The sequence below is a fragment of the Cynocephalus volans genome, chromosome 8 (assembly GCF_027409185.1).
Source record: "Cynocephalus volans isolate mCynVol1 chromosome 8, mCynVol1.pri, whole genome shotgun sequence".
Lineage (NCBI taxonomy): Eukaryota > Metazoa > Chordata > Mammalia > Dermoptera > Cynocephalidae > Cynocephalus > Cynocephalus volans.
Window position 1 is genome coordinate 105,379,583 of NC_084467.1, and position 12,017 is coordinate 105,391,599.

Sequence of the window (12,017 nt, forward strand, 5' to 3'; positions counted from 1 at the left end):
TGTAAAACAGGTAATCCACAAATGCTTGTTCATTGAATATATTAGGTTGATCCACAAGAAAGTGCCAATTTTATTGGTAAAAAATAATGACCAAATATTGACAATTTCATACAGTTCAACATAATATTTCCATTTTCATTTTGCCTACATATTGTATGGATTTGCTTTCCCCTAAATGCTCTCGTTTCTGTGTCCTGGTTTATGATTGGAAAGCCCTTTCTCCTATCCCATATCTATCATATTCCTTCCCTGAACATCCTTGTTAATCACTCATTCCCATCCTCACCCAGCATTTTCTAGCTAGTATCTCTGTGTGTCCTCCTCTGAATTGTAGTCATATTGTATTTACCCCCTGCCTTTCACAAAGCCCTACATAAACATCTGTTGTCATAATGTCATAATGTCATAACTTTGAATTACATATCTGAAGTCACCAATTCTCTGAACCCATTTCCTTCCTAGAGAAAGAAGATAATTCCTACCTAGCCAACATAACAGAATTTCTGAGAATTAACATATGGAGGCTTAAAATGATTAACAGTAAAGCCTCTACGTTGTTCTGCTTATGGGGGTGTTTGAAAAACTTTAAGTGCTAGTGATAGGCAATCTGTTTTCAGCTCATTCTCAGGGAGTGATTGCCTCTTCCCAGCCAAAAAATCTCAAAGGACCTATCCAGCTGATGGAGTAAGAAGAGAATGTTGGTCACAGCAAGGGAACACATAATCAATGAGAACACACACACAGAGTTCTCATGTTAAAGGGACAGAGACCAAGAACTGCCACATGCCACAATCATTCCCTTTAAGTAATAACACAGGCACACGGCACTTGACAGAGTGAACCGGAAGAAAACAGAGGCTACATTTGAAAGCAACCTAAGACTGGGCAATGTGAAAAATCAAAGAACTTTTGGGGAATAATTATAAGAGCATTGAAGCAAGAAGGAGAGGGGAGGAGGAAAGGACGTACATAGGGAGATATAAGGGCTGAGAATATCATGGGACACACAGAAAGGATCACAAGTACTAGGAGAAGATTCTAGACTAGATGATGAAGGGCAAACCACTCCCTTGGGCTTACTAGTTAAGGGGCATCTCTGGGTTCCTAATTAGAATAAACTAGAGACTAATAATTAATGTGTGACTTTCAGCAAGTTGCTGAAGCAGTTTTCTTACTTGAAAAAGTGGTTCTAATAGTTCCTATCTTACAGGGCTGATATAAATATTAAATGAGATATTGAACACAGACACACTTACAAAGTGCCCAGCATATAGCAAATATATAAGACATGCTAGCTATTATTATTTAAATTTTGTTTGGGAAACTATATAGTCTGTCATTCTCAACTAATCCTTTTACTATCTTCATGGGTACTTCAGTTGAAGAACCCTCCAGGAAGAGTCCTGCACTGTATGTATTTGACCTATTATAAGCAAAATCAGTAAGCTGAATGGCTTAAAGTAGCAGTGTCCAATAGACAGTTCCGTAATGATGGAAATATTCTCCATCTACACTGTCCAGTACAATAGCCACTAGTGACAAGAAGCTATTGCGCCCTTGAAAGTGCTGCTAAGGAAGCACATTTATTATTTACTTAATTTTAACTAATGGAAATTTAAATGGATACATGTCATATTGAACAGTGTTGCCTTAGATCATATTACCCCCATACACACCAGGAGACATTGTGCAGGGGTCCACTGTGGCCTAGTTGGACTCTGGATCAGATTACCTGGGCTTGAATCCTGACTCTACCCCTTAGAAGTGGAACTGTGTTGGGTAAGGCACTCAACCTCTTATGCCTCAGTTTCAACCTTACCAATATGAGGTTGATAATAGTATCTACTTTATTGGCTTATGAGGATTAAATGAAAGGATTCATTTAAAGCAATGGTTCTCAAAGTTTAGCACACATCAGAATCACCTGGAAGACCATTAAGACACAGATTGCTGGGTTCATCCTCCAAGTTTTTGATTCAATAGGTCTAAGGTAGAGCCAGAGAATTTGCATTTCTAATGGGTTCCCAGATGATGCTCATGTTGCTGGTCTGGGGACTACACTTGGAAAAACACTTTTGTAAGACATTTAGACAGTGTCTGATACATAGTGAGAAGTCACTAGCGTTAGTTATTTTTTTATGATAAGTATCTTTATGATGTGCATCAGGTTTCTGGGAAAAAAATGCATGCCCTATTAGAAATCTCTAGCCCAGTTTCTGACATTATTTTGATAAGTGTTTATGAGGCATCTACAAAGGGCCAAACCCCCACTGAGCTCTGAATGACCAGTTATCAAGGTGGGTTTGAAGTAGGGCTTGTCGGTAGGTGGAGCTATAGAGCACCAAGCTCCCTGACCACTACTACTACCATCTGAAATATTTTTCACCATTTCAACTCTCCATAAAACTAACAGAAAATAACAATTAAAATCACCTTTTATGGTAAACTTCAGTTCGATTTCTCTCTGATTCTTCATCTCTATTAAAACGATTGTGCTGTAAATGATAAGTGGAAAGGATGTGAAAATAGATCTAGGATCTAGCCTTGGCTCTTTTGTCAACTGCCTAAGATCATTGGACGTGATGGTTAATTTTATGTGTCAACTTGGGTTACCCAAACAGCTGATAAAATATTATTTCTGGATGTGTCTATTAGGGTGTTTCTGGAAGAGATTGGCCCTTGAGTCAGTAGACTAAAAAGATCTGCCCTCATCAATGGGAGCAGGCATCATCCGATTCAGTGAGGGCCTGCCCAAATAGAGCAAAAAGGTGGAGGAAGGGCTCATTTGCTCTCTTCTTGAGCTGGAACATCCACCTTCTCCTGCCCTAGGACATGGGAGCTACCAGTTCTCGGGTCTTCAGTCTCCAGGACTTACACCAGTGGCGCTCCAAGTTCTCAGGCCTTTGGAGTTGGACTGAATTATATCACCGACTTTCCTGGGTCTTCATCTTGCAGGCAGCATATCAGCCTCCATAATTATGTGAGCTAATTCCCCTAATAAGTCCCTTCCTATACATCTCTCTATATATACTTTTGGTCCTGTTTCTCTGGAGAAACTGACTGATATACTGGAAAAGTCTCTTAATCATTATGGGATGATTTTGGACTTGAGCACTAGGGTCACTTTCAAAGAATAACAACAGAATGCATACAAGTCCAATCTCACCTGTGCATAGACTTTGCTCCTTGGAAGTTATCACAACTTATCTAGTTTTTCTCTTATGAGATTCTTTCCACAGTGCCTTTAGTTCTTTGGAGGAAAAATGTTGCAAGGGAGTAAAAACTACACAGACAAAGAGACAATTGGTTAGATAGATCCATCTTTAATTTTGTCATTTTCCAGTATTCATAACAGAGTTCATTTGAAAGGAGAAAAAACAAAAACAAAAAAAATCTTGGAAGAAATATGCCCCAAAGGCTCTAGGACTATAGGTATCCCATTCCAAGAAAAAATCCAAAAGGAAAAAGGTTTCTTTTCCCATGAGAAAGGTTAGCTCCAAGCATCCTTAAAAGGTTCTTTTAATTTGGATTCTGGCATGCAGTGTTTTGTGGTTTTGTAAATCTACATCTTTTCTAATACAAGGACCACTCTATTTCCTTCTCTTAAGAAACATGAGTAAAAATTCTTTGCCCAACATATGATTTGTGTATGATAAATGGTGATCACAGTACTAATTGGCAAAAAAAATACAAATAATTTGGTACAAAATTAATCTTGCTAACTGGTCTTGGTGTATAAGTCAGTATTATCATTTTCATCTTCAGGTGTGGAGAATAGAAGTGCAGAGAAGCTAGGTTTTAGTGTGAATTGTTATCACTCAGACTGAAGTAGAGACAATACAAGAAGCTTGTACTCATTGGAATATCTGATTTGTCAGGCCTCACTACTATTGTAGTCTGGCAAAATATACTTTGAAGTGTTTGCAAAAAGCACAGAAGAGAGAACTTGGGACCTACCTTGGAGATTTTGAAGGAAAATGTGACCAAGGTTGGCTGCATCCAGATTTAAAGCAGGCAGCTATTGGCTGAATTACTGATATTAACAAAATCAGTAGTATAGTTCATGTACTTCCAATTCTCACCTTCAAAATCGGAATGTTTGGAGTCTGGAAAATGCTGCCTTCATCAGGGTTTTGTGCTGATGAAAAAAGCACCTCTCTTAGGAATAAGGAGTAAAGGTTTTACTCTTGGATTTGCTTCTCACTTACTGAGTGATATCATACAAGTTAATTGTATTCTCTGAGCTTCATTTTCCTCATGTGTAAAATGGCAATTCCTCTCCTAAATATTTCACAGAAGGTTGACGAGACTAAACTGAGATGAATGAAGGAAATACTTATCAAGAACATAATTCAGGGACTTGGGCTTTTGTACAATAAATAAATCAAATTAAAATAATATAACCTTTTCAGAAGATGATGTCTCGTCATTCTGAATTAAAACCGAACAAACATTTATTGGAACAGTGTAGTATCTTGGGAAACAAGTTAAGCAGCTTAAATACATTAAGGCAGGCACCATTTCAATGATAAATGAACTGTACCAATCAACTTATTTTTATGAGATTGGAATACAAATCAGATCAAACGGCATCCCCAAAATTGTCTAAGACCTGTATGTATTGCTTTTTAAAAGGATGGAGATAGATAAACTGAGTATCTGTTTTAGTAAGTCGTCTTGAGAGAGGCACAAATGATACCCCATTTTCCAAATTATTGCTCACCTCAATTACATTTGTGTAAATGAATTCAGTCCAAGGAGTGTGCTTCAAGTAATTGGGGATCAGACAGCTACACCTTCTTTAATTTAATTTAATTTTTTATTTATTTTTCTTTTGGTCACAATATTTTGTTGATGGGAATTGGAACATTGCTCCATTTGAGAGCTACAAAGCATTACTCATCAAATGAAGTCAATAGTCAGCTATATCAAACTAAATATCCCCAAACTATAATTTTTTTTGCTGTGAGGAAAGCTGCCTTTATCAAAATGCACAGAATGCTAGATCCATGTACAAAAACATTTTTCTGATTAGTAAAAACTTCCTATAGAAACCCCACCAATTTCTTTACCTCCTGGCACACAGGATATGCTAATTCTTTGGCTTTTGCAGACCCAACTTGCAAAACCTTCTCTAAATGTTCCTTATCCATCTGAAGTCTTTCAATTTCACTCTTAATTGGTGCAAATTTCTCAATCACAGCATCCGCCACCACCAGTTTGTAGCGAGCAGTGTCGATGCCCCTGCTGCTCCGGACCACTTCCTGCACCGACAGTCCAGTCACTGCGGCGTGGATTGCAACCATGTTGGACACGCCCCCTCGGCCGGCAGGGTCGTAGGTGACCTCAGAGGTGAAGTCCGTCACAGCCTTGCGGAATTTCTGCATTATCACCTCTGGGCTGTCTGTTATTCGGATGGTGGCCAGTTTGTCAGGGTCTGATTTCGACATTTTGACAGAAGGATCACGGAGGGATTTCACCTTTTTCATTGATGCTAGGTGAAAACACCAACACATTCATTCCAAAAACAAAAACAAACAAAATCACAAGGAATGTCACCATCTAGATCTTAGAAATGCAAAAAATACTAAATGATTATTTTTATCTGGTTATACAAATAGCAAATATTGTAAAAAATTGAAGAAATTATAAACATGAAAATAAAGGTCATCTGAAATATGTGATAATACTGTTATATTTTGCTGATATTTTTCAGGCATCTTTTAAAGCATATATCCACATAAAAATGTATAATCTTACACAAATGAAATTATATCTTCATACTGTTTTTGCTGTGTATACCTTTTTTAAAAATGTTGTTTATTTCTTTCCTCTTCCTCTCTCTTTTCTCTATGCTCTTCCCTACCAGTTAATCACCCCCTGCCCACAACCACTGCCTGTCCTGCCCCCAACCAGTGTTTTCTGTAGCAATCCTTCCATTTCCTTACCCAGGATTATAAAAAAGTATATACCAACAGACACACACACACACACACACACACACACACACACACACACACACACACACACACACACACACACGACTTGTTTATTGCCCTGAAAGAATCAAGATGTTAAGCTGTGCTTCAAAAACCCATGTTATTAATAATTGCCTATTTTATGCTATTACAGAAGCATAAAAAATTGAGATAGATAAAATAATAATAAGCCAAAACATTAAAAGCATTACTTATTGCTAAAAGAAAGTTTGACTTCAATGCATGGGGTGTCATGAATTCATTTGTGTAAACTCTTTGAATAATTTAGAATTTAGAACTGCCTTATGTTTCTAAATTAATACTAAGCACATGTTATACTACTTTACAATGCTGTCAGCTTAATAAAGATGGACAGTACTTAGAGATTTTCAGCAATCTCTGCCCCTGCTACAAGTTTACATTGCTACCAAAATGCTGATAGAGATTTACAACTTCTTTCCTCTTGAAGATTTCAGACTAGCACAGCTTCGAAGGCCAAAGTTGATGTTTCAGTTTCAGTAAATGTATTATACATTCCATCTTCATTGTTCATTTAAGAAGACATAGTGTGAAGATTATCAATTTCCTCTTGTTTTATCTAGATTATGATTCAGCAGTTCTCACTCTTATGACTTTTTCTTATTGCAAACATTCAGGAAGGCAAGGTACACTGGCTTTGGAATCAGAAAAGCTCGGTATTGGGCCCAGCTCTGCCACTAGCAAAGTTAGCCTTGCCAAGCTTTAATTTCCTCATCTATATCATAGGGAAAGATATCTGCTTTACCAAGTAAGATCTGTTATTATATATGAGGGTACTTCAAAAAGTTCATGGGAAGATTTGTATTACCTTTCTTTTTTTTTTTTTTTCTAAAGAGGAGACATGTTTTATTTTTATTTTTATTTTTATTTATCAATATACAGTGTAGTTGATTTTCGTGTCCATTTACCAATTCCTCTTTCCCCCTCTCTCTCCCCCCTTTCCCCATCAACATCATATTTGTTCACTTGTCTTAACGAGTTCAAACAATTGTGATTGTTGTGTCTTCTTCCCCGCCCCCCCCACCATTTGTTTGTATATTTATTGATTGATTGATTTTTAGCTCCTGTAAATAAGTGAGAACATGTGGTATTTCTCTTTCTGTGCCTGATAAGATGAGTGGATAAGGAGAATGTATTACCTTTCAATTCTATTTTTCCACAACCTTTTTGAAGTTCCTTCATATATTTATATACTTTGCAAATCATATAATACTTTATAAGTGAAAAATTGTTTTTAGTTTTCAGTCTCTCCTATACTTTTCAAACATTTTTAGTTATCTTTTTCAATAATCCAACATGGTCTACTAGTCTTACTTTACAGAAATTAATGAAGATTCTAGTTACAAATCCCAAAGCCTGTCCATAAGAAAGCCAAATTTAGTCCTACGATAGTTCTAAGCCTCCATCTATTATCCAATCATCTCTTCAAAATATGCCGTGATTTAACAATCATATGTTTGTAACTTACTTAGAATGGACTCGGGCACTGGAAAGAACTCCCCATACTTCTTGTTGAAACTTTGTGCTAGATCCCGAACTAGTTCCATGTGCTGGACTTGATCCTCCCCAACAGGAACGTGTGTGGACCTTTAATAAAAGACAGAAAAACTCAACAAGCCTTCTTCTTAGATATTGCAAGCAGCTGCATTTCCTGTGCCTATTTCACTGTTGGTGTTCAACAAATGTTCACCAACAAAGTGAATGTTGAGACCCAGGTCTTTATCTATGTATCAGACAAATGCCAAAGAGATATTTGTCTACTCTAGTTCTGTTTCTCCCATAGCAGAGGAATACAGCCATCAACACCAGCATGACAGGGTCTTGCTGGGAGGAAGGAATGAGATCTTAAATAGCATATGCTCTGAGCATAATCATATTTACAAACCTCTCCTGGTTCCCTCACCCAGTCAGTACATATTATCTCAGCCTTGATCAGATGCTTTTTACCTCAGAGCTGTGGCTCACACTTGAAAGACACCCCACCCCACTTTTCAAATCAAAAGATGGCAGAAAGCTCTTCAGGCAAGTTTTTTTCATCCTAATCACACAGGGAGTAATTCAAGATCTTCTGGGAATATGCTCCTTCATTTGCAAGTAAATTATAACCACGGGACAATAATTATGCTACAGGGAACTTAAATGAACAAAATCTGTAAGTACAAAGTAGACAGATCTCAAAAACAATGTGGAATGAGAAAAACAAGTTGCAGATAACGTGACCTTTATGAAAGTACATATGAAAATACTACATATTGTTTACAGATGTATATATCTATAGTAATAAGTATAAAAACACACTGGAAGCTCCTCCCCAAATTCTTAGCTGATTCTTGAGGAGGGAAGGAAATGGGTCTGAGGAAAGGAACAAAGGAGATCTAAATTTTATCTGTACTTTTTAATTTTATTACAAAATGAAGATGTGAAATAAAAAAAAAATCAGAATGCAGGGATTCTATTTATAATGATTTCAATCCCATATGTAAGGTTTGTATTGTTAGATCATGATGACATATATCAAGTAAGGGAAGATTTTACCATTATAGAGAAGTCTTCCCCAACACCCCAACCAGCCCAGTGATGACCACCAAGCCACCGCAGGAAGCAACCCAGACTCTCCTGAGCCAGGGCAGTGGAGGGCCTCAGACCTCTGCCATGCCCCCCCAACACCTGCAACCAGCCCAGAGATTACCACTGAGCCGCTGCAGGAAGTGTCCCAGGCTCTCCTGAGCCAGGGCAGTGGGGGACCAAGGGCCTCAGCAATGCCCCTCTGACACCCGCAGCCAGCCCAGCGATGACCACCAAGCTGCTGCAGGAAGTGCCCCAGGCTCTCCGGAGCTTGGGTGGTGGGGGATCAAGGGCCTCGGCCACACCTCCTCAACGCCTACAATGACCAGCCCAGCCATGACCACTGAGCGGCTGTAAGAAGTGCCCCAGGCTCCTTAGCTGGGGCAGTGTGGAGCAAGGCTTCAGCCACACCTCCCTGACATCTGCACCCAGACCAGCAATGACCAATCCACCACTGAAAGCCCCCTGGTCTCCCCTGCAGGAATGAGGGGGTTGCCACAGGTCTCAATGCCACTCCTCCTCCTTCCTCTTTCCCCCTCCCTTTTTCTTTCCCCTTTCCCTTCTCCCGCTCCCCCCAACTGCTCTGCAGCATCATAGAATGTAAAAAAATAATATCAATAAATAAATAAACTTTATAAAAAAAAGAGATAAGTCTTGATGGGGAAAACTTTACACTGAAGTTCTATTGTGGGAGACAGGTGATTTTTAAGAATTTAGTGCTTGGATGAGGAGTTCATATCTGATAATACAGGTAACAAAGTGCCGTGGTTTCTTGATCAAAGAAGTTTGGTATTGCTCCTATGAAAGAAGCAGCAAGTTATCATAGGCAAGTTTCTTACCCTTTCTGAGCCTTCATTTCCTCTGTAAAATGGGAATCATAATAGTACTTATCTAATATGGTTGTTTTGAGGATTAACAGACATAGTATAGTACTTGATGGTAAGAGCTCAATAAATGCTAGCTATTGATATAGTACATATTCATTAATATTTGACACAATGAAGGACAAAAGGTTAAAGGAAAGACAGTATAAGGGACCATGATGTGGGGTACACTGTGACTTTTTTCAAATAGGATCATTTTCCTTTTTGATAGCTGACTCACACCACAAACACCAATATCAATGCATAGTCCCAGAGACTGTCACAGACCTGGGCCGCAATCCTGATATGGGTAGAAAATATACTTGAAACTGACAGTTCACATATCTATTCAGGTAATCCCAAAATATAAATGGAATTCTGAGAACTATTTTAATTCAAGAGAAGTGGAAACAAAACAATGAATGGAAAGGAAAAATGCAGAAACTATGACAGTGGATCAGGAAAAGGTTTCTCTTCTTATAAGGTCAGTAAATGAACATACGAAATTCTACAAAATGATTGTTAGGGCCATGTCCATTGCTCTCTTCCATACAGTCTGGAACAGAAAGCCACTGGCTCAGTGAGTAGAAGAAACAAAAACACTCCTTTTATGTTTCCCTTAGCACCATAACCGTGCATGGTCTCCTCTCTGAGCTGCACCTGTACACACCCCACTTTTAAACATTTTTCTTCTTTTACTGGACTTTGCTACTCCTGTCTTGTAATTATCTTATAGTGAGGCTGACATTCAGAGGTCACCTTGACCCCCCCCAAACCAAATTAGCCAGCAGAGGAGATTAAAAAGCAATTACAGTAGCCCATAGGAAATCACATTGGACTGCAACTAACACAGAAAAAACAATTACCATAATCAATACACTTTAAACACATCAAAATGAATATTTCCACATGTCAAAATGGTTCCAGATTCACAAAAAACAACCAAACTAAACAGAAAACACATTTAGTTTTCATAATGACTCTGCCTGTGTCTTTGCCGTATGTCGGATACTAGCTTCTTTTCTTACAATTCTGTGGAGTTTTGAGTTTTAAAAAAAGAGATTTAAAAAATTTTAATTTTTTTCACCTGGTCCTATTGCTCCACTTGGTTTTTCCATCTGATTTCAGTTTGTTTGTTTCTAGTCTTTCCTCCCTCTGCTCCTGCTGATCCTTGCACCTCCTGTAATTTATCTTGGCCTTTACTTCTCATCTATTGAGTTTACACTCTACAGTAATTCAGCCTGTCTTTGATTCCTCTCACTTATGGGGTTTATTTTCTTCACATTTTCAACTTCTCTTCTCATAGTCTTCCTTTTACTTCAAATAATTTAGTGCTTTTTTAAAAAAAAATTTATACCCTACATAATTATATCCATATTAATGTCTTCTCTTTTTCTCCCTTTTCCTTCTTTCTTTTTTTTTTAACTTACCCTGACTCTGCTCTTTTAGACACAACATAAAACCAAAGTCTTTCATAATTTTGATTGTTATAACTTCTGTCACATAATAATGTGTCTGATCTTCTTCTTTGGTGACTAAACCATTTTTCTTCTGCTTAGTTCCTCATTGCATCTACATTGACTTGGGATCCACCCCACCCCTCTGGCAGAATTAGTGTCCAGATGAATAATCATTGCCTATATATATCTGCTCAGAGAGATTTGCTCTCATTTTCTTTCTTACTTCTCTGGCTATGTTTGTGAGTTTTTGATGTTGCTGCCTTAAGCAAGCATGGCTGAGACAGGAGTTGGTGTTATTTTTCCTATCACAAAGGATTAATTCCCCATCATCGATTGCTTGTTGAATATGCTATAATGGTTTTCTAATTCAGCAATTATTTATTGAAGACCCACAACGGGAAAGGTCTGGTGCTGGGTACTGTGAGAGATATAATGAAGAGATCTAAGGCCACCAGGAAGAGAGAAAACACCAAATAAAGCTATAAATTCTCCTGGGTAGTCCTCCTGGAATATTCCTTATCACAGTGTCTGGCACCCCATCAATCCAGCTGCATAAGTCAGAAATGTGGGGTCAGCCCTGATACCTCCCTCTCATACACATCCAACTCATTCTGAAGTCCTATCAGTTTTACCTCCTGAACGTCTCTTACATTTGTCTACTTTTCTTCACCTTCACTGTTACCAGCATGGCCCAAACTAGACAAGTTAAATGGTCTCCAAACAGACTGCCCCAGCTACTCCTGTCTTCTTGCAACTCATTCTCTGTATTTTGATCAGTTGTCTTTAAAAAGTATAAGTCATATCAACTTAACCCAGTCCTTAAACTTTACAAATAGCTTCCCACTACTTTTTGAAGAGTATCCTGGATTGTTGTTAACATCTCAGCACCATTCTCTCCCTTTTGTGCTATCTCTTGATTTTCAGGTGCTAGCAGCCTGGAAACCACCTTCTCAGACTGCCTTCCAGTAGGGTTCTGGTTTAACACAGGCACTTGCCTGATAGCTGGAACAAGGAAAGAGAAAGAAGAAATGATTGCTCAGGCATTTGTGGGCAAATATGTGGATATTAGCAGACTACAGAAATGAGGTTTGGGCACGCAGAGCAGGGAGACA

At 38.3% G+C, this 12,017-nt stretch overlaps 1 protein-coding gene across 2 annotated transcripts in view; it reads right to left on the reverse strand.

The window, feature by feature from the left end:
- Positions 1–3,707: 3,707 nt before the first annotated feature.
- Positions 3,708–12,017, reverse strand: part of WARS2 (tryptophanyl tRNA synthetase 2, mitochondrial) — a 98,600-nt gene continuing 90,290 nt past the window's right edge. For both annotated transcript variants that reach the window (XM_063105948.1, XM_063105947.1), the window contains 2 exons: positions 7,486–7,604; positions 3,708–5,494 (listed from right to left, as the gene is read on the reverse strand). In XM_063105948.1, the coding sequence (XP_062962018.1) occupies positions 5,046–5,494; positions 7,486–7,604 (568 nt within the window). In that variant the 3' untranslated portion in view covers positions 3,708–5,045. The remainder of the gene's footprint in view (positions 5,495–7,485; positions 7,605–12,017) is intronic.